At 42.3% G+C, this 21,004-nt stretch overlaps 1 protein-coding gene across 11 annotated transcripts in view; it reads left to right on the top strand.

The window, feature by feature from the left end:
• PFKFB1 (6-phosphofructo-2-kinase/fructose-2,6-biphosphatase 1) overlaps positions 1-21,004 on the top strand; it is an 87,329-nt gene that overhangs the window by 64,206 nt on the left and 2,119 nt on the right. For 5 of the 11 annotated variants that reach the window (XM_005673664.3, XM_021079419.1, XM_021079417.1 and 2 more), the window contains 3 exon segments: positions 10,242-10,371; positions 19,589-19,651; positions 20,704-20,768. In XM_005673664.3, the coding sequence (XP_005673721.1) occupies positions 10,242-10,371; positions 19,589-19,651; positions 20,704-20,768 (258 nt within the window). 11 annotated transcript variants of the gene reach the window in all.

Below are 21,004 nucleotides of genomic sequence, written 5' to 3'. Positions count from 1 at the left end.
CTTTTGAATGGTATGTCAGGTATACTTCTACTGTAATTTATGATTTATTTGATTTACTTTGAGCACTCTATACTTATTTTTTTCTTTTCCTCCCTTCTATAGAATTGATGAATCGATAGAGTTTTTACAACTATGTTTGAGTTATACAATCTCTTTCCATTCTTTTAGGATTATTCTTAACATTTTAAAAAAATCTAATAATCAATGTCTTTACCCTCCCCCTAAAATAATATAAAAACTTTACAACTCCAGTCACTCCCTCTCTTAACTTACACGTTAATTGTTATTTTGTATTTTATTTCAACCTTGTGTCTTAATCCCCAAATGAATTATCTTTGTTATTATTAAACTTTTTGTATAGAGTCAGTGTTTATTTAGTTTTAACCACATATTTACCAATATTTTTGATCATTCTTTCTCTTACACCTTGTTTTCCTTCTGTGGTCAGTGTCCTTCCTTTAGCAAATTCTTTAGGAAATTGGTAGTAGAATCACCTGTCTTTTTGTCTAAAAATGTCTTCAGGAGAGGTGCCTTCAATCTTAGATGATACTTTGGCAAAGTATAAAACTCTAAGATGATAGTTTTCTCTCAGTACTTCTGAGATATTATCCTCAATGTCTTCTGGCTTATGATGCAAATAGGAAGTTTCCAATAGTCTAACATGCTTCTTTTCTCTCTTGCTGCTTTTAGGGCCTTTGTATTTTGTAGGGTATTAGTGTCACTGTATGTCTAATTATTAATTTCTTTTCATTTATCTTTTTTTTTTTAATTTTCCCACTGTACAGCAAGGGGGTCAGGTTATCCTTACATGTATACATTGCAGTTACAGTTTTTTCCCCCACCATTTCTTCTGTTGCAACATGAGTATCTAGACATAGTTCTCAATGCTATTCAGCAGGATCTCCTTGTAAATCTATTCTAGGTTGTGTCTGATAAGCCCAAGCTCCCGATCCCTCCCACTTCCTCCCCCTCCCATCAGGCAGCCACAAGTCTCTTCTCCAAGTCCATGATTTTCCTTTCTGAGGAGATGTTCATTTGTGCTGGGTATTAGATTCCAGTTGTAAGTGATATCATATGGTATTTGTCTTTGTCTTTCTGGCTCATTTCACTCAGGATGAGATTCTCTAGTTCCATCCATGTTGCTGCAAATGGCATTATGGCATTCTTTCTTATGGCTGAGTAGTATTCCATTGTGTATATATACCACTTCTTCCGAATCCAATCATCTGTTGATGGACATTTGGATTGTTTCCATTTCCTGGATATTGTGAATAGTACTGCAATGAACATGCGGGTGCACGTGTCTCTTTTAAGTAGAGTTTTGTCCGGATAGATGCCTAAGAGTGGGATTGCAGGGTCACATGGAAGTTCTATGTATAGATTTCTAAGGTATCTCCAAACTGTTCTCCATAGTGGCTGTACCAGTTGACATTCCCACCAGCAGTGCAGGAGGGTTCCCTTTTCTCCACAGCCCCTCCAGCACTTGTTATTTGTGGATTTATGAATGATGGCCATTCTGACTGGTGTGAGGTGGTATCTCATGGTAGTTTTGATTTGCATTTCTCTTATACTCAGCGATGTTGAGCATTTTTTCATGTGTTTGTTGGCCATCTGTATATCTTCTTTGGAGAAATGTCTATTCAGATCTGTTGCCCATTTTTCCATTGATTGATTGGTTTTTTTGCTGTTGAGTTGTATAAGTTGTTTATATGTTCTAGAGATTAAGCCCTTGTCAGTTGCATCATTTGAAACTGTTTTCTCCCATTCTGTAAGATTGTCCTTTTGTTTTCTTTTGGGTTTCCTTTGCTGTGCAAAAGCTTTTCAGTTTGATGAGGTCCCATGGGTTCATTTTTGCTCTAATTTCTATTGCTTTGGGAGACTGACCTGAGAAAATATTCATGAGGTTGATGTCAGAGAGTGTTTTGCCTATGTTTTCTTCTAGGAGTTTGATGGTGTCCTGTCGTATATTTAGGTCTTTCAGCCATTTGGAGTTTCTTTTGGTACATGGTGTGAGGGTGTGTTCTAGTTTCATTGCTTTGCATGCAGCTGTCCAGGTTCCCAGCAATGCTTTCTGAATAGACTTTCCTTTTCCCATTTTATGTTCTTGCCTCCCTTGTCAAAGATTAATTGACCATAGGTGTCAGGGTTTATTTCCGGATTCTCTCTTCTGTTCCATTGGTCTGTCTGTCTGTTTTGATACCAGTACCACACTGTTTTGATGACTGTGGCTTTGTAGTATTTCTTGAAGTCTGGAAGAGTGATGCCTCCTGCTTGGTTTTTGTTTCTCAGGATTGCTTTGGCAATTCTGGGTCTTTTGTGGTTCCATATAAATATTTGGATAGTTTGTTCTAGTTCTGTGAAAAATGTCATGGGTGATTTGATAGGGATTGCATTGAATCTGTAGATTGCTTTGGGTAGTATGGCCATTTTTACAATATTGATTTTCCCAATCCGGGAACATGGAATATCTTTCCATTTCTTTACATCTTCTTTGATTTCTTTGAGGAAAGTTTTATAGTTCTCGGCATATACGTCCTTTACCTCCTTGGTCAGGTGTATTCCGAGGTATTTGATTTTGTGAGGTGCAATTTTCAAAGGTATCGTATTTTTGTATTCCTTTTCTAATGTTTCATTGCTGGTATACAGAAATGCAACTGACTTCTGAATGTTAATCTTATATCCTGCCACTTTGCTGAAGTTATTAATCAGTTCAAGGAGTTTTGGGGTTGAGTCCTTAGGGTTTTCTAGGTATAGTATCATGTCATCTGCATACAGTGACGGTTTGATCTCTTCTCTTCCTATATGGATGCCTTTGATTTCTTTTGTTTGTCTAATTGCTGTGGCTAGGACTTCCAAAACTATGTTGAAGAGCAGTGGTGAGAGTGGGCATCCCTGTCTTGTTCCAGATTTGAGTGAGAAGGCTTTCCGTTTTTCCCCATTGAGGATTATATTTGCTGTGGGTTTATCATAAATGGCTTTGATTATGTTCGGGAATGTTCCCTCTATACCCACTTTGGCGAGGGTCTTGATCATGAATGGATGTTGAACTTTGTCAAATGCTTTTTCTGCATCTATTGAGATGATCATATGATTTTTGACTTTTTTTTTGTTAATGTGGTGTATGATGCTGATTGATTTGCGTATGTTGAACCATCCTTGTGATCCTGGGATGAACCCAACCTGGTCATGGTGTATAATTTGTTTGGTATGTTGTGGGATTCGGTTGGCTAAGATTTTGTTGAGAATTTTTGCATCTATATTCATCAATGATATTGGCCGATGTTTTTCTTTTTTGGTGGTATCTCTGTCTGGTTTTGGAATGAGGGTGATGGTGGCCTCATAGAATGTCTTTGGGAGTATTCCTTCTTCTTCAACCTTTTGAAAGAGTTTAAGGAGGATGGGCACCAATTCCTCTTTATATGTTTGATAAAATTCACCTGTGAAGCCATCTGGTCCTGGACTTTTATTTGTAGGGAGTGATTTTATGACCTCTTCAATTTCATTTCTAGTGATCGGTCTGTTCAGTTGGTCTGTTTCTGCTTGATTCAGTTTTGGCAGGCTGTAAGATTCTAGAAAATTGTCCATTTCTTCCAGATTGTCAAACTTGTTGCCGTAGAGTTGTTCATAGTATTCTCTTATGGGTTTTTGTATTTCTACTGTATCCGTTGTGATTTCTCCTTTTTCATTTCTAATTTTGGTGATTTGGGTTCTTTCTCTCCTCTTTTTAGTGAGTCTGGCCAGGGGTTTGTCAATTTTGTTCACCTTTTCAAAGAACCAGCTCTTGGTTTTATTAATTTTCTCTATTGTTTTGTGAGTCTCTATTTTATTGATTTCTTCTTTGATCTTTATAATGTCCTTCCTTCTGCTGACTTTAGGACTTTTTTGTTCTTCTTTTTCTAATTCGTTTAGGTGGAGGGTTAAGTTGTCCATTTGGGATCTTTCTTCTTTTTTGAGAAAGGCCTGGATTGCTATAAATTTCCCTCTGAGCACTGCTTTCGCAGCATCCCATAGATTTTGAGAGGTTGTGTCTTCATTATCATTTGTTTCAAGGTAGTTTTTAATTTCCTTCTTGATTTCCACATTGACCCATTGGTTTTTTAGTACCATGTTGTTGAGTCTCCATGGAGTAGGTTTTTTCTCTTTCCTTTTCCCATGGTTGATTTCTAATTTCATGGCATTGTGGTCAGAGAAGATACTTGAGATAATTTCTATGCTCCTAAATTTATGGAGATTCGCTTTGTGTCCCAATATGTGGTCGATTCTTGAGAATGTTCCATGAGCATTTGAGAAGAATGTGTATTCTGCTTTTTTTTGGATGTAGTGTCCTGAAGATATCAATTAAGTCTAACTTTTCCATTGTTTCCTTTAGGATCTCGGTTGCTTTATTGGTTTTCTGTCTAGAGGATCTGTCCATTGATGTGAGGGGGGTATTTAGTTCTCCTATTCTGATTGTATTCTCATCAATATCTCCCTTTATGTCTGTTAATATTTCTTGTATGTATCTGGGTGCTTCTGTATTTGGGGCATATATGTTGATGATAGTAACATCCTCTCCTTGGATGGATCCCTTAATCGCTAAGTAGTGTCCTTCTTTGTCTTTCTTTATGTCTTTTGTTTTAAAGTCTATTTTGTCTGATATGAGCATTGTAACTCCTGCTTTTCTGTCATGTCTATTGGCGTGAAATATTTTTCCCCACCCTTTCCCTTTCAATCTATATGTATCTTTTGTCCTAAGGTGAGTTTCTTGTAGGCAGCATATTGAAGGTTTTTGCCTTTTTATCCACTCAGCCACTCTGTGTCTTTTGATTGGGGCATTCAGTCCATTGGCATTTAAGGTGATAATTGATAGATGATTATTTATTGCCATTTGAACCTCGTGTTCCAGGTGATTCCATGGTTCTCCATTCTTCCTTTCTTTTTTTTTTTTCTTTTGGTTGAATGGTCTCCTGTTATTACCTGCTTGAGTGTATTTTTTTTTTTTCATTTTTTGCAAATGCAATATTTGGTTTTGGCTTGTGGTTGCCCTGTTTTTTAAGTATGCTAACCCCTTCCCATAGTTGTGTGTTTTTACCTGATGGTCCTGTAAGTTCAAACACTTCATACTATATTAAAATTAAGATGAGAAACATACAAACAAACAAACAAAAAGGGTTATTTACATCCTGACATCTCTTGCCCACATTTTATGGTTTTGATGACTCTTTTATTTTTTTCTTTTTAATTTTATTTTGTTTGAAGCATGTTCATGATTAAATCTGTATGCTGGCTTATTTGAGTGACTGCTCTCTGATTGTGGTTTCCTCAGTCCTAGTTCTTCCTCTTCTTCTTTTTTTTTTAATTTTCTTTTTTCTTCCCTTTCCTTCCTTTCTTTTTGGTTTAGAGAAGCCCTTTCAATATTTCCTTGAACCTGGGTTTTGCGTTGCTGTATTCTTTAAGTTTTTGTTTGTTGGGAAAAATTTTTATTTCCCCTTCTATTTTAAATGATATTCTTGCTGGGTAGAGTATTCTAGGTTGCATATTTTTTCCTTTGAGCACTTTAAATATCTCTTGCCATTCCCTCCTGGCCTGTAGTGTTTCTGTAGAGAAATCAGCTGATATTCTTATGGGGGTTCCCTTGTAGGTAACATTCTGTTTTTCTCTTGCTGCCTTTAGGATCCTCTCTTTATCACTAACTTTTGCCATTTTTATTATGATGTGTCTTGGTGTGGGTCTGTTTGGGTTCAGTTTGTTTGGGGCCCTCTGTGCTTCTTGTGTCTTGAATCCAGTATCCTTTAGATTTGGGAAGTTTCCAGCGATAATTTCTTCAAATATATTTTCCATTCCCTTATCTTTTTCTACTCCTTCTGGAATTCCTATTATGCGTAGATTGGCCCGCTTTATATTATCCCATAGGTCTCTTACATTGCTTTCCAGTTTTTTGATTCGGTTTTCTGTCTGTTGACTGGATTGAGTGATTTCCATTATTCTATCTTCCATATCACTGATTCGTTCTTCTGCATTATTCATTCTGGTTTTTACTGCCCTTAGTTCAGTTTGCATCTCTGCAAATGAATGTTCTAGTTTTTCTTGGCTCCTCCTTATATTTTCTAGTTCCTTTCTGAGGGTTTCTGCATTACTGTTCCTACCTTCTCTTAATTCCTTCAGTATTTTCACTATTTCTCTTTTGAACTCCAGGTCTGTCAGACTGCAGAGATCTGTTTCATTGTTGACTGTTTTAGGTGAGTTCTCCTGTTGGTTTGACTAGGGGTGGTTTCTCAGCTTCTTCATCTTGCTTGTTGTTTTCTTTCTCCTGAGGGAGTTGTCCTCTCCGTTATCCGGCAGTGTTTGCCTTGTCACTGCGTGGAATATTTCCTGAGGGCTGGCATTGTTGGTCAATCTTTTTTGAGGCAGTGTGGCTTTTCTGGAGTGTTGATGGGGCTAACAGTGTTTCTTTGAAGCAAAGGAGGACTTCCTGAGGGCAGACAGGACTGGGAGGTCCACACCTCGATGGTAGCAGATTTCACTTGGCCATGCAGAACTTGCTCTGGTGTTTTTAGGCTGTGGGGTTCTTGCACGGGGTTGGCGGTGTTGGGCAGCTTCTCTTCAGGGGTGCATCACCCCCCTGGGGGCTGGAGCAGCTATATGGGTCGCTGAGAACATAAGAGGCTCTTCCCTAGGGCAGCCCAACTCAGAAGGACAGCCTGAGAATGTAGGCGGAACTTTTCCCTGTCTGGCCGAGCTTGTTGCAGCTTTTCTGGGCTTCAGGGGCTCTTCTGGGGGCTGGTAGTGCTGAGCAGTTATTTCACAGGAGTGGGGCACCCCCTGGGGGCTTGGGCGGGTAGCAGGGCCATTGGAGACCCAAGAGTCTCCTCCCTGGTGCAGCCCAACTCAGAAAAATCATGAGATCTTTTTCTGACTCAGCCAGGCTTGTTGCAGCTTTTCTGGGCTGCAGGGGGTTCTGCCTGGAGCTGGCAGTCCTATGCAGCTGGTCCACTAGAGCATCCCCTGGGGGCTTGGGTGGGTAGCATGGCCGTTGGAAACCCAAGAGACTCCTTCCCGGGGCAACCCGACTCAGCAAAACCATCCGAGAATTAGGCCGATCTATTCACAGCCTGGCTAAGCTTGTTCTAGCTTTTCTGGGCTGCAGGCCTTTTCTCGGGGGCTGGTGGTGTTTGGTGCTGCTCTGTGGAAGTGTAACCCCTCCAAAGGGCAAACAGGCCTGTGCAGGGACAGCCCCTGTGGTGGTAGGCTTCAGGCAATTGTTGAGGCCAGCCCTCCTGGATGGCAGGCAGGCCCAGGTTCGTGAGAGCATAGGGCGTGGTGGGGTTGGGGTGAGGGGATGCACTGGGAAGCACAGCTTTCAGCTAGCTAGCGGACCTGTAAGCTTGCTGTGGCATGGGGGGTATTCTATGGGGACCCACCCCTTCTTCTCTCCCCTCCCCAGCACTGGCGCAGACCAGGCTCTTCTCCCAGGTTCCCTCTGAGGCGGCTTTCCACTTCCCCGCCCCTGGAGTATTGCTCCCTTCCTCTGGGACAGCTTTGTTTTCTAGTCTCCCAGGCAGTCTCTGCCCCGTCAAATGGTTTCTAGACCTCCCAAGCAGTTTCCCCTCTGCCCCGCCCCCCCTAGCCTGGGGACTTATCTCTGGAGCCGAGGTCTTGGTGCCCAGCCCCCACCCAGGCGTCCCCTGGCTCCCTCTCGTGGACTAACCTTCGGCAGCGAGGTCTCGGTGCCCAGCTCCCCCCGCAGGCGTCCCCCAGCCTTTTCTCAGGAACCAACCTTCAGAGGCGAGGTCTTGGTGCCCAGCCCCCACCCAGGCATCCCCCGGCCCTTTCCTGGGGACTAACTTCTGGAGCCGAGGATTCGGTGCCCAGCCCCCACCCAGGTGTCTCAATTTTTGGTGACTGTGCCCGTAGTTCAGATGGTCCATTGGGTTCTTGATCAGCTTTTCCGTAGTCCAACTTACTGCTACTCTCTTCTCTGCATCTGGAGATTCCACCGGTTCGTTTGATCTTTCCCCCGGTAGGTGACTTTCCAGGGTGCGGGATCCCTTTCTCCTCCTCAGTTCCCTTTCGGGAGTGCCCATCCCTCTTCGATTCACCTTCTCTCACTCTCCTCTTTTCTCCCGTTCTGCCCAATAATGTGACAAACTTCTTGCCATTATTGGAGTTTAGGTTCCTCTGCCAGCGATTGGTTGCTGTTCTGTGCGAGTCATTTCTTCTGTAGATGTGCTTTTTTTGTAGTGTTTGTGGGAGAGGGCGAGCGTGTACCCCTACTCCTCCGCCATCTTGTCCTCTTCTCCCTCTTTTCATTTATCTTTATTGGGATTAATTGGACTTCCAGAATCTGAGGATTTTGAGTCTTCATCAGTTCTAGAAAACTTCCAGAGATTGTATACTTGTTCTTCTCTCATATCCTATTCTCTCCTTCTGTAAATACAATTAGATGTGTTTCAGTCCCATGTCTATCCTTTATGTCTCCTAACTTATGTCTCCTAACTTCTTTTTTTAATTTTTAAAGTTTTACTGAAGTAGAGTTGATTTACAAGGTTGTGATCATTTCTGCTGTACAACAAAGTGATTCAGTTATACATATACACATATCTATTCTCTTTCAGATTCTTTTTTTTTTAAGGGCCAAACTTGTGGCATGTGGAAGTTCCCAGGCTAAGTGTCAAATCAGAGCTGTAACTGCCAACGTATGCCATAGCCACAGAAATGCCAGATCCAAGCCACATCTGCCACCTGTGCTGAAGCTTAAGGCAACACCATATCCTTAACCCACTGAGTAAGACCAGGGATCAAACCCACATCCTAATGGATACTAGTCAGATTCTTAACCAGATGAACCACAATGGGAACTCCAATTCTCTTTCAGATTCTTTTCCCACATAGACCACCACAGAATATTGGGTAGAATTCTCTGAGCTATATAGCAGGTCCCCATTGGCCAATCCCAAACCTCCAGTTCACCCCCCCCAATCTTTCCCCTTTGGTAACCATAAGTTTTTCAGTCTGTGAGTCTGTTTCTCTTCTTCAAATAACTTCATTTGTACCCCATTTTTAGATTTCATGTATACTTCTTATTTGCAAATCTCTTTGCTTCATCCTGAGTAATTTGTTCTGTTCTATATCTCAAATCAGTATTTTTTAAGTTGTATCTAATCTGTTGTTTACTCCATCTATTGAGTTTTCAATTTTTATCAATATTTCTTTCATTTCTAGAAATTCTATGTAGTTCTTTCTCAAATATAGATCATATATTCAATAACATATTATTTCTTCTTTATATTTTTAATCTTTTATTTCTTTAAAAATCTCAAACATATTTATTTTATATTATATATCTTTTATCTTAAGTTGTTAGTGTTTTCCTCTTGTTGTTTCTGCTTATTTTCCCTCATGGTAGCTTGTTTTCCTTGAATGTTATGTGAGCTTCAGTTTAACAAAAATGTATCTGTGAGAGTCCCATGCAGCCTGAGTTGAGAGAGTCCAGAGAGAATTTCCACTTGCTTCTTTGAGACACTCCTGGGAGCTAACAGCTTGAAACCTCTTCTTATTAAACTCTCTGCTTAGTATTTTTTAAATGTGGGTAGTATATTCTACCTGATGATAGGCTTGTGGTTATATATTCTCACAGGATGTTTAATATTTTCCACCAAGAGTCAAGTAGAGAAAGATATCTTTTCTGTTTTCCTTTTCCTGTAGGATACACTTTTTAGATTATATTTTTACTGAGGATGTAGTCCTTTGAATGTCTCAGATTTATGTGAGAGTTTCAGTCCCAACTCCTCACCTTGTACATACCTAAGGCAATGTCTCCTGTTTCTATGGGGTTTTAAAATGTCAAGTCTCTTGGATACTGTGATTGGAAAATGCCTTCAGGGGAGTTGTGGCTTCTATATCCATTTATCACTATTTTTTCCAAGTTTTCCTTCATTTTGGAACTCGATATTAATAATATTTCTTTTATTTCTTGAAAGGTCAACAGTGCAGACATTTATTTTTTCAGCTTTCCTGGAGATTTTGTAATGGAAAGTTTTATTATTGTTATTGATATCCATTCTACTATATTGACTGTCCCCATTTAATAGATGAGAAACTAAGACCCTCAGAAAGAAGTGGGTTGTCTAAGGTCATACTGCTGGATCACAACAACTGAACTGGCACCACAACCAAGTTTTCTTGATTCCTACTCTGGAGTTCTCCTCTGGGCAAATGAGCCTCATATCCTATTCTTATTCAAGCATTTCTCTCCCTTCCAGTCCTATGAAGATCTGGTCCAGCGTCTGGAGCCAGTTATAATGGAGCTAGAACGTCAGGAAAATGTATTAGTGATTTGCCACCAGGCTGTCATGCGGTGCCTCCTGGCCTACTTCCTGGACAAGAGCTCAGGTACCACCATCTTCTCTGCCCCTGGTATGGGAGCTACATGTGATTTGAGACCCTGACACCAGCATTGGTGGTTTATATATTAATACTGAACTGTACAACATCTATAAGGGTACCTGAGTTGAAGTTCTTACTCTGTCACATAGTACCTTTGGCAAAGTACTTGGACTTCTCCCTTCTCAGTTTCTTTATTTCTAAAATGGGGAGAATAACAATGATGTTTAAATAAATCAACATAATACAAAGGGCTTAAAGCAGTTCATAACACATAGTATGGACTATATAAGTGTTAGCTGCTATTATTAATATTAGTATTATTGTGAGTTAACATTTTCAAAACCAAACTTGACAGTTTGACTCAACCTGAAAAATCTGAGCCAGTATTTCTCTGAGGCATTCTGTCATTAGGTGGTAATGGGACCTATCATGGCCTCATGATTTTGATTATAGGTTTCTGTCTTTGCTGTAGGGATGATTTCTCCAAAATAGTAATAGTTTCATTTAAAAATTTTAAATGATAATTTCTTTTTTAAAAAATATCTATGCATTGTTATTCAGAGTATCTGAACACTGACTACAAATACTGAATTGCAAACTATGGCAGCTGGCCTGGCAAGGGACTGTTGTTTCACCTTCAGATGTGAGAGTCCATTTCTGATTTGGATGATGAGTGTTGACATCTCCAGGACCTCCAGGACTGGAGTAAGAGAGTGTGAGGAGAGTGCAAAGTCATATTTGAAGAATACAATGTACTGTAGAATTGGATCTTCTCTATGATGCTAGCTTCATATGAAAGGGCACTCAACATCCCCTGCCCCCACACCCACATCCCCTACACTCTCGCCGAACCTGGGGCTGCCTGCCATCCAGGAGGGCTGGCCTCAACAATTGCCTGAAGCCTACCACTGCAGGGGCTGTCCCTGCACAGGTCTGCTTGCCCTTTGGAGGGACTACACTTCTGCAGAGCAGCACCAAACACCACCAGCCCCGGAGAAAAGGCCTGCAGCCCAGAAAAGCTAGAACAAGCCTAGCCAGGCCGTGAATACATCTACCTAATTCTCGGATGGTTTTTCTGAGTCGGGATGGCCCAGGGAGGAGGCTCTTGAATTTCCAGTGGCCCTGCTACCCGCCCAAGCCCCCAGGAGATGCCAAGCTCTAGAGGATCAGCTGCATAGGACTGCCAGCTCCAGGCAGGACCCCCTGCAGCCCAGAAAAGCTGCAACAAGCTTGGCCGAGCTGGGAAAAGATCTCAGACAGTCTTTCTGAGTCAGGCTGCCCTGTGGAGGAGCCTCTTGGGTTTCCAGCGGCCCTGCTACCTGCACAAGCCCCCAGGGGGTGCCCCACTCCCGTGGAATAGCTCCTCAGCGCCACCAGCACCCTGGAAGACACCCTGCAGCCCAGAAAAGCTGCAACAAGCTTGGCCAGACTGTGAAAAGAACCGCCTACATTCTCAGGCCGTCCTTCTGAGGTGGGCTGCCCTAGGGAAGAGCCTCTTAGGTTCTCAGAGACCCAGATAGCTGCTCCAGCCCCCAGGGGGTGATGCACTCCTGAGGAACAGCTGCCCAACACCACCAAACCCTACAAGAACCCCAGGCCTAAAAACACCAGAGCAAGTTCTGCATGACCAAGTGAAATCTGCTACCATCGTGGTGTGGACCTCCCAGTCCTGTCTGCCCTCAGGAAGTCCTCCTTTGCTTCAAAGAAACACTGTTAGCCCCATCAACACTCCAGAAAAGCCACACTGCCTCAAAAAAGATTGACCAACAATGCCAGCCCTCAGGAAATATTCCACGCAGTGACAAGGCAAACACTGCCCGATAACGGAGAGGAAAACTCCCTCAGGAGAAAGAAAACAACAAGCAAGATGAAGAAGCTGAAGAAACCACCCCCAGTCAAACCAACAGGAGAACTCACCTAAAACAGTCAACAATGAAACAGATCTCTGCAGTCAGACAGACCTGGAGTTCAAAAGAGAAATAGTGAAAATACTGAAGGAATTAAGAGAAGGTAGGAACAGTAATGCAGATACCCTCAGAAAGGAACTAGAAAATATAAGGAGGAGCCAAGAAAAACTAGAACATTCATTTGCAGAGATGCAAACTGAACTAAGGGCAGTAAAAACCAGAATGAATAATGCAGAAGAACGAATCAGTGATATGGAAGATAGAATAATGGAAATCACTCAATCCAGTCAACAGACAGAAAACCGAATCAAAAAACTGGAAAGCAATGTAAGAGACCTATGGGATAATATAAAGCGGGCCAATCTACGCATAATAGGAATTCCAGAAGGAGTAGAAAAAGATAAGGGAATGGAAAATATATTTGAAGAAATTATCGCTGGAAACTTCCCAAATCTAAAGGATACTGGATTCAAGACACAAGAAGCACAGAGGGCCCCAAACAAACTGAACCCAAACAGACCCACACCAAGACACATCATAATAAAAATGGCAAAAGTTAGTGATAAAGAGAGGATCCTAAAGGCAGCAAGAGAAAAACAGAATGTTACCTACAAGGGAACCCCCATAAGAATATCAGCTGATTTCTCTACAGAAACACTACAGGCCAGGAGGGAATGGCAAGAGATATTTAAAGTGCTCAAAGGAAAAAATATGCAACCTAGAATACTCTACCCAGCAAGAATATCATTTAAAATAGAAGGGGAAATAAAAATTTTTCCCAACAAACAAAAACTTAAAGAATACAGCAACGCAAAACCCAGGTTCAAGGAAATATTGAAAGGGCTTCTCTAAACCAAAAAGAAAGGAAGGAAAGGGAAGAAAAAAGAAAATTAAAAAAAAAAGAAGAAGAGGAAGAACTAGGACTGAGGAAACCACAATCAGAGAGCAGTCACTCAAATAAGCCAGCATACAGATTTAATCATGAACATGCTTCAAACAAAATAAAATTAAAAAGAAAAAAATAAGAGTAATCAAAACCATAAAATGTGGGCAAGGGATGTCAGGATGTAAATAACCCTTTTTGTTTGTTTGTTTGTATGTTTCTCATCTTAATTTTAATATAGTAATGAAGTGTTTGAACTTACAGGACCATCAGGTAAAAACACACAACTATGGGAAGGGGTTAGCATACTTAAAAAACAGGGCAACCAAAGCCAAAACCAAATATTGCATTTGCAAAAAATGAAAAAAAAATACACTCAAGCAGATAATAACAGGAGACAATCCACCCAAAAAAAAAACAAAAAAAAAAAAGGAAAAAAAAAGGAAAAATGGAGAACCATAGAATCAACTGGAACACGAGGTTCAAATGGCAATAAATAATCTTCTATCAATTATCACCTTAAATGTCAATGGACTGAATGCCCCAATCAAAAGACACAGAGTGGCTGAGTGGATAAAAAGGCAAAAACCTTCAATATGCTGCCTACAAGAAACTCACCTTAGGACAAAAGATACATATAGATTGAAAGGGAAAGGGTGGGGAAAAATATTTCATGCCAATAGACATGACAAAAAAGCAGGAGTCGCAATGCTCATATCAGACAAAATAGACTTTAAAACAAAAGACATAAAGAAAGACAAAGAAGGACACTACTTAGCGATTAAGGGATCCATCCAAGGAGAGGATGTTACTATCGTCAACATATATGCCCCAAATACAGGAGCACCCAGATACATACAAGAAACATTAACAGACATAAAGGGAGATATTGATGAGAATACAATCATAGTAGGAGACCTTAATATCCCACTCACATCAATGGACAGATCCTCTAGACAGAAAACCAATAAAGCAACCGAGATCCTAAAGGAAACAATAGAAAAGTTAGATTTAATTGATATCTTCAGGACACTACATCCAAAAAAATCAGAATACACATTCTTCTCAAATGCTCATGGAACATTCTCAAGAATCGACCACATATTGGGACACAAAGCGAATCTCCATAAATTTAGGAGCATAGAAATTATCTCAAGTATCTTCTCTGACCACAATGCCATGAAATTAGAAATCAACCATGGGAAAAGGAAAGAGAAAAACCTACTCCATGGAGACTCAAAAACATGGTACTAAAAAACCAATGGGCCAATGAGGAAATCAAGAAGGAAATTAAAAACTACCTTGAAACAAATGATAATGAAGACACAACCTCTCCAAATCTATGGGATGCTGCGAAAGCAGTGCTCAGAGGGAAATTTATAGCAATCCAGGCCTTTCTCAAAAAAGAAGAAAGATCCCAAATGGACAACTTAACCCTCCACCTAAACGAATTAGAAAAAGAAGAACAAAAAAGTCCTAAAGTCAGCAGAAGGAAGGACATTATAAAGATCAAAGAAGAAATCAATAAAATAGAGACTCACAAAACAATAGAGAAAATTAATAAAACCAAGAGCTGGTTCTTTGAAAAGGTGAACAAAATTGACAAACCCCTGGCCAGACTCACTAAAAAGAGGAGAGAAAGAACCCAAATCACCAAAATTAGAAATGAAAAAGGAGAAATCACAACGGATACAGTAGAAATACAAAAACCCATAAGAGAATACTATGAACAACTCTACGGCAACAAGTTTGACAATCTGGAAGAAATGGACAATTTTCTAGAATCTTACAGCCTGCCAAAACTGAATCAAGCAGAAACAGACCAACTGAACAGACCGATCACTAGAAATGAAATTGAAGAGGTCATAAAATCACTCCCTACAAATAAAAGTCCAGGACCAGATGGCTTCACAGGTGAATTTTATCAAACATATAAAGAGGAATTGGTGCCCATCCTCCTTAAACTCTTTCAAAAGGTTGAAGAAGAAGGAATACTCCCAAAGACATTCTATAAGGCCACCATCACCCTCATTCCAAAACCAGACAGAGATACCACCAAAAAAGAAAAACATCGGCCAATATCATTGATGAATATAGATGCAAAAATTCTCAACAAAATCTTAGCCAACCGAATCCCACAACATACCAAACAAATTATACACTATGACCAGGTTGGGTTCATCTCAGGTTCACAAGGATGGTTCAACATACGCAAATTAATCAGCATCATACACCACATTAACAAAAAAAAAAGTCAAAAATCATATGATCATCTCAATAGACGCAGAAAAAGCATTTGACAAAGTTCAACATCCATTCATGATCAAGACCCTCGCCAAAGTGGGTATAGAGGGAACATTCCCGAACATAATCAAAGCCATTTATGATAAACCCACAGCAAATATAATCCTCAATGGGGAAAAACGGAAAGCCTTCTCACTCAAATCTGGAACAAGACAGGGATGCCCACTCTCACCACTGCTCTTCAACATAGTTTTGGAAGTCCTAGCCACAGCAATTAGACAAACAAAAGAAATCAAAGGCATCCATATAGGAAGAGAAGAGATCAAACCGTCACTGTATGCAGATGACATGATACTATACCTAGAAAACCCTAAGGACTCAACCCCAAAACTCCTTGAACTGATTAATAACTTCAGCAAAGTAGCAGGATATAAGATTAACATTCAGAAGTCAGTTGCATTTCTGTATACCAGCAATGAAACATTAGAAAAGGAATACAAAAATACGATACCTTTGAAAATTGCACCTCACAAAATCAAATACCTCGGAATACACCTGACCAAGGAGGTAAAGGACGTATATGCCGAGAACTATAAAACTTTCCTCAAAGAAATCAAAGAAGATGTACAGAAATGGAAAGATATTCCATGTTCCTGGATTGGGAAAATCAATATTGTAAAAATGGCCATACTACCCAAAGCAATCTACAGATTCAATGCAATCCCTATCAAATCACCCATGACATTTTTCACTGAAGTAGAACAAACAATCCAAACATTTATATGGAACAACAAAAGACCCAGAATCGCCAAGGCAATCCTGAGAAACAAAAACCAAGCAGGAGGCATCACTCTCCCAGACTTCAAGAAATACTACAAAGCCACAGTCATCAAAACAGTGTGGTACTGGTATCAAAACAGACAGACAGACCAATGGAACAGAAGAGAGAATCCGGAAATAAACCCTGACACCTATGGTCAATTAATCTTTGACAAGGGAGGCAAGAACATAAAATGGGAAAAGGAAAGTCTATTCAGAAAGCATTGCTGGGAACCTGGACAGCTGCATGCAAAGCAATGAAACTAGAACACACCCTCACACCATGTACCAAAAGAGACTCCAAATGGCTGAAAGACCTAAATATACGACAGGACACCATCAAACTCCTAGAAGAAAACATAGGCAAAACACTCTCTGACATCAACCTCATGAATATTTTCTCAGGTCAGTCTCCCAAAGCAATAGAAATTAGAGCAAAAATGAACCCATGGGACTTCATCAAACTGAAAAGCTTTTGCACAGCAAAGGAAACCCAAAAGAAAACAAAAGGACAATCTTACAGAATGGGAGAAAACAGTTTCAAATGATGCAACTGACAAGGGCTTAATCTCTAGAACATATAAACAACTTATACAACTCAACAGCAAAAAAACCAATCAATCAATGGAAAAATGGGCAACAGACCTGAATAGACATTTCTCCAAAGAAGATATACAGATGGCCAACAAACACATGAAAAAATGCTCAACATCACTGAGTATAAGAGAAATGCAAATCAAAACTACCATGAGATATCACCTCACACCAGTCAGAATGGCCATCATTCATAAATCCACAAATAACAAGTGCTGGAGGGGTTGTGGAGAAAAGGGAACCCTCCTGCACTGCTGGTGGGAATGTCAACTGGTACAGCCACTATGGAGAACAGTTTGGAGATACCTTAGAAATCTATACATAGAACTTCCATATGACCCCACAATCCCACTCTTGGGCATCTATCCGGACAAAACTCTACTTAAAAGAGACACATGCCCCGCATGTTCATTGCAGCCCTATTCACAATAGCCAGGACATGGAAACAATCCAAATGTCCATCGACAGATGATTGGATTCGGAAGAGGTGGTATATATACACAATGGAATACTACTCAGCCATAAGAAAGAATGCCATAATGCCATTTGCAGCAACATGGATGGAACTAGAGAATCTCATCCTGAGTGAAATGAGCCAGAAAGACAAAGACAAATACCATATGATATCACTTATAACTGGAATCTAATATCCAGCACAAATGAACATCTCCTCAGAAAGGAAAATCATGGACTTGGAGAGGAGACCTGTGGCTGCCCGATGGGAGTGGGAGGGAGTGGGAGGGATCGGGAGCTTGGGCTTATCAGACACAACTTAGAATAGATTTACAAGGAGATCCTGCTGAGTAGCATTGAGAACTTTGTCTAGATGCTCATGTTGCAACAGAAGAAATGGTGGGGGAAAAATGTAATTGTAATGTATACATGTAAGGATAACCTGACCCCCTTGCTGTACAGTGGGAAAATAAAAAAAAATTGTGAAAAAATGGGCACTCAATATAGAATTATCTGGAATTAGAACCCTGGGAACATGAGAACTTGACATTGGACAAGTAATATCCTTTGTCTGATCCCCAATCTCTTCAGTGGAAAAAAGCGAAAGGTTTTTGGATAGTGCTGCTAGATTTCTGATACCATCCACATCTCTACTGTTTGGTACTATCTTCGAGACTATGGGGCTGGCCCTGTAACCCCAACTGAACAGAAGAGGAAATGGAGGCTTTGAGAGATGAAGTGACTTACTCAAGATCATAGGGCTAAGAGGGGCAGGGAACGGTACCAATCTCAGGTTCATTCCAGAGACCCCTCACATCAGACACATGTGGGAGTACAGAAGGAGTACCACATGCATCTCCTGTTTGTACACCTGCTACCTGCTTTCATGCATAGACCATACCAGCTTCTCACATCTGTCCTGGAAGCTGAGCCAGGTAGGGCTAGGCACATGCTCTTACTCCTATTGTTCAGGCAAGGAAACTGGGGCCCAGAGAGATGGTGTTACTGAGAACTCAGACCCACAGGACCTCAATGCTGGGTCCAATCCTGTGCTATGAGAGACAGCAATTCTAACGGCCATAGGGAAAAGGCAGGACCAAGCTTACTTGTCCAGATGGGAGCAGAGCTGAATCAGAGAAATCAGAAAAGTTACTTCCCTTCTCTGAATCTATTTTGTCACATGTACAGTGAGGAATAGCAACCCCTAACCCCTGCAGAATAACAACAAGGATGGAATGAGATAGTGCTCCAAAAGCACAAGGCCCAAGATCTGAAGATGTTGATGACAAAGGGGAGGAGGTGAAGCAGGATAGATGCCCAGGAAATTGTCAAGCCTTATGTGTCAAGAGGCTGGGTGGGCAGTGCAGGCCTTCAAAGCCTAGGTTAAACCTTTGGGTCAGGGAAGCCATGAGGGTTGGCTCAATGAAGGGAGATGGAGAGCTGTATGGGCTGCCTGGGTGGGCTGGAGAGTAGGTGTCTGCAGAGAGTGGTGAGAGATAGGGGTGTTGCCCCCTTGACACTGTGAGCCCCTTAAGGTAGTGGCAGCAGTGGGCAGTGGACAGAGCCCACACGACCTCAAAGTGTCCTGGGTTCAAGTCCCAACACTTCTGCTTCCTGACTTTGGGACTTAGGCAAGTGTCTTTCCTCTCAGAGCCTGAGTGTCCTCATCCATGGAGTGGGCCTAATCACCCCCTCCTGTCAGGGCTGCCTGGTGAATGAAATCAAGGCCACATAAATGATTGCATGTGAATATTCACAACAGCCTCATGCATCATAGTCAGTAACAGGAACAAGTGAATTGGTGAGTGCTTGTCCATCAACAAGTGTTGGAGGGGTCAGAGGGCACAGGCCTAGGCTGGGGAAAAAGCTGTGTGGGAGCTACCAAGGTGCATGCACACACCAGCGAAGGACCTGGTGCATAGTAGGGCCCCAGGAAACACGTGCTGAGACCTGTTGTGGGCCTTTGTGGTAGAAGGACCGAGGCTGGGTGTGGAAAGGAAGCCTGTCTTGGACTTACCTTTGTTCTGAGTGAGTCCAGCCGCCCCCAAGGTGACCATCATCAACTTCTGGGGGACCTGCTGTCTGTCTGGGTTCCCCAGGGCCATCCTTCCTCCCTGCTCCTCAGGCGTCTCTCAGCTCTCTTCCTCCCTGCCCACCCTGCTCTCAGCACTGCCCCCACAGTGTGTGTGGGGGAACAAGGCCCAGGTGAGGACTGCCATGGGGAAGGGGCTGGAAGGGGAAGGGGCTGCAAGCTTGAAGGCCCTGGGAGGTGGTGCCATCCCCAGCACCCTGTCTCTGAGGGCTGTTCTCTCCTCCTTTCCAGATGAGCTGCCATATCTCAAGTGCCCTCTGCACACAGTGCTCAAACTTACGCCTGTGGCTTATGGTGAGCGCCCTCACCTTCATCTGAAGAAAAGCACATAGAGGTCATGAGTATGTCTGCAGTGACTATCATCTGCCAATCAAACTCTTGAGGGAGGTTTTCTGGGTGGATAATTGAATGTCTTGGTAGATTCAGGACTGCAGGTAGCAAGATGAGAATGGAGAAGGACTGGGGTGTCCTCTAAATCTGGGATCTGGGCCAGCTTTCTGTCTTTACCGGAGCACCAATCATAAAGCACAAATCTGTAGAAGAGGAGGTCCCTAATGTGGACCAGAAGAATAAGTATACGTTGGGGCCAGATTGAAGGAAAGGGTTCAAAGACCAGCTCAGACTTAGAGAGTTTAGATTCTCTCTTGGAGCATTAATTAGCCATGGAATGTTCACAAGCAGGGAAGGGAAAAACTCGAATCTCTTCTGGGGTGTGAACAGGGCAGTGTCCTGAAGACTGAACTAGAGTGTGATCCGCAAGGATGGAGCTAAGAGGGCTTACACAGACACTGAGCTCCTTCTGCCAGCTCCAGGCCCCAATGATACCACCCTCCTCTTTCTTCAGGCTCCCCGGAACTCTCTTTGACCTTCCACACCCCATAACCACATAGTTCTCTGAGTAAACTTTACTTGGGACTGGTCGCCCCAAGGCAGTGGCCCCAGGACTCTCTCATCACTTCAGCCCTGACTCAGCTGGGAAGATCCACAGAGCTCCATCACTATTACCCAGACTAGGCTGCTGGCTCACAGACAAGAGCTGGGGAGGCGGCGCAGAGATCGTCTCTTCTCACCACTCATTCCCATTGACAACTGATCAGTGGCGGCTCAGAGAACTCTGAGCCTATTAGGGCCAGGGCTGGGAGGAGGCCCTGTTCCTACCTGAGGCCTGGTCTTCCCCACACATCACACAGCTGGTCTAAATTCCCCTCCATACTGGGCAGTCATGATCTGCACACAGTGTGGAGCTGGGGAGAGGGAAGCGACGGGTTGGGGATGGAATGACACCTCAGGGAAGACCTGTGCTTACCTTGGTGGCTTACGGATGGACTGGTTCATTCTTTTCTGAGGCTGCAAAGTGGAGTCGATCTACCTGAATGTGGAGGCTGTCAACACACACCGGGAGAAGCCTGAGGTAGGTGAGGGACTCTGGCCTAAGCCGGCACATGGTGAAAGCACCTCCCCCATGGAAAGGCAGCTCCAGTCCCACAGAGCTTGGGTGTTTGACACCAACAGGTAGAATAACCAGCACCCAGAAATGCAGTGACTGCAGCCTAGACCCAAGGCACCATAGAGACACAGGGCTAGAGCAGCCCCTGCCAGAAAGGCCTCCAGATGAGGTTCCTCCAGGCTTGCCTGAGAAGAGGGTGA

The sequence above is a fragment of the Sus scrofa genome, chromosome X, assembly GCF_000003025.6.
Source record: "Sus scrofa isolate TJ Tabasco breed Duroc chromosome X, Sscrofa11.1, whole genome shotgun sequence".
Taxonomy (NCBI): domain Eukaryota; kingdom Metazoa; phylum Chordata; class Mammalia; order Artiodactyla; family Suidae; genus Sus; species Sus scrofa.
The sequence above is the reverse complement of the archived record's forward strand: the minus strand, read 5'-3'. Positions and strand labels throughout refer to the sequence as shown.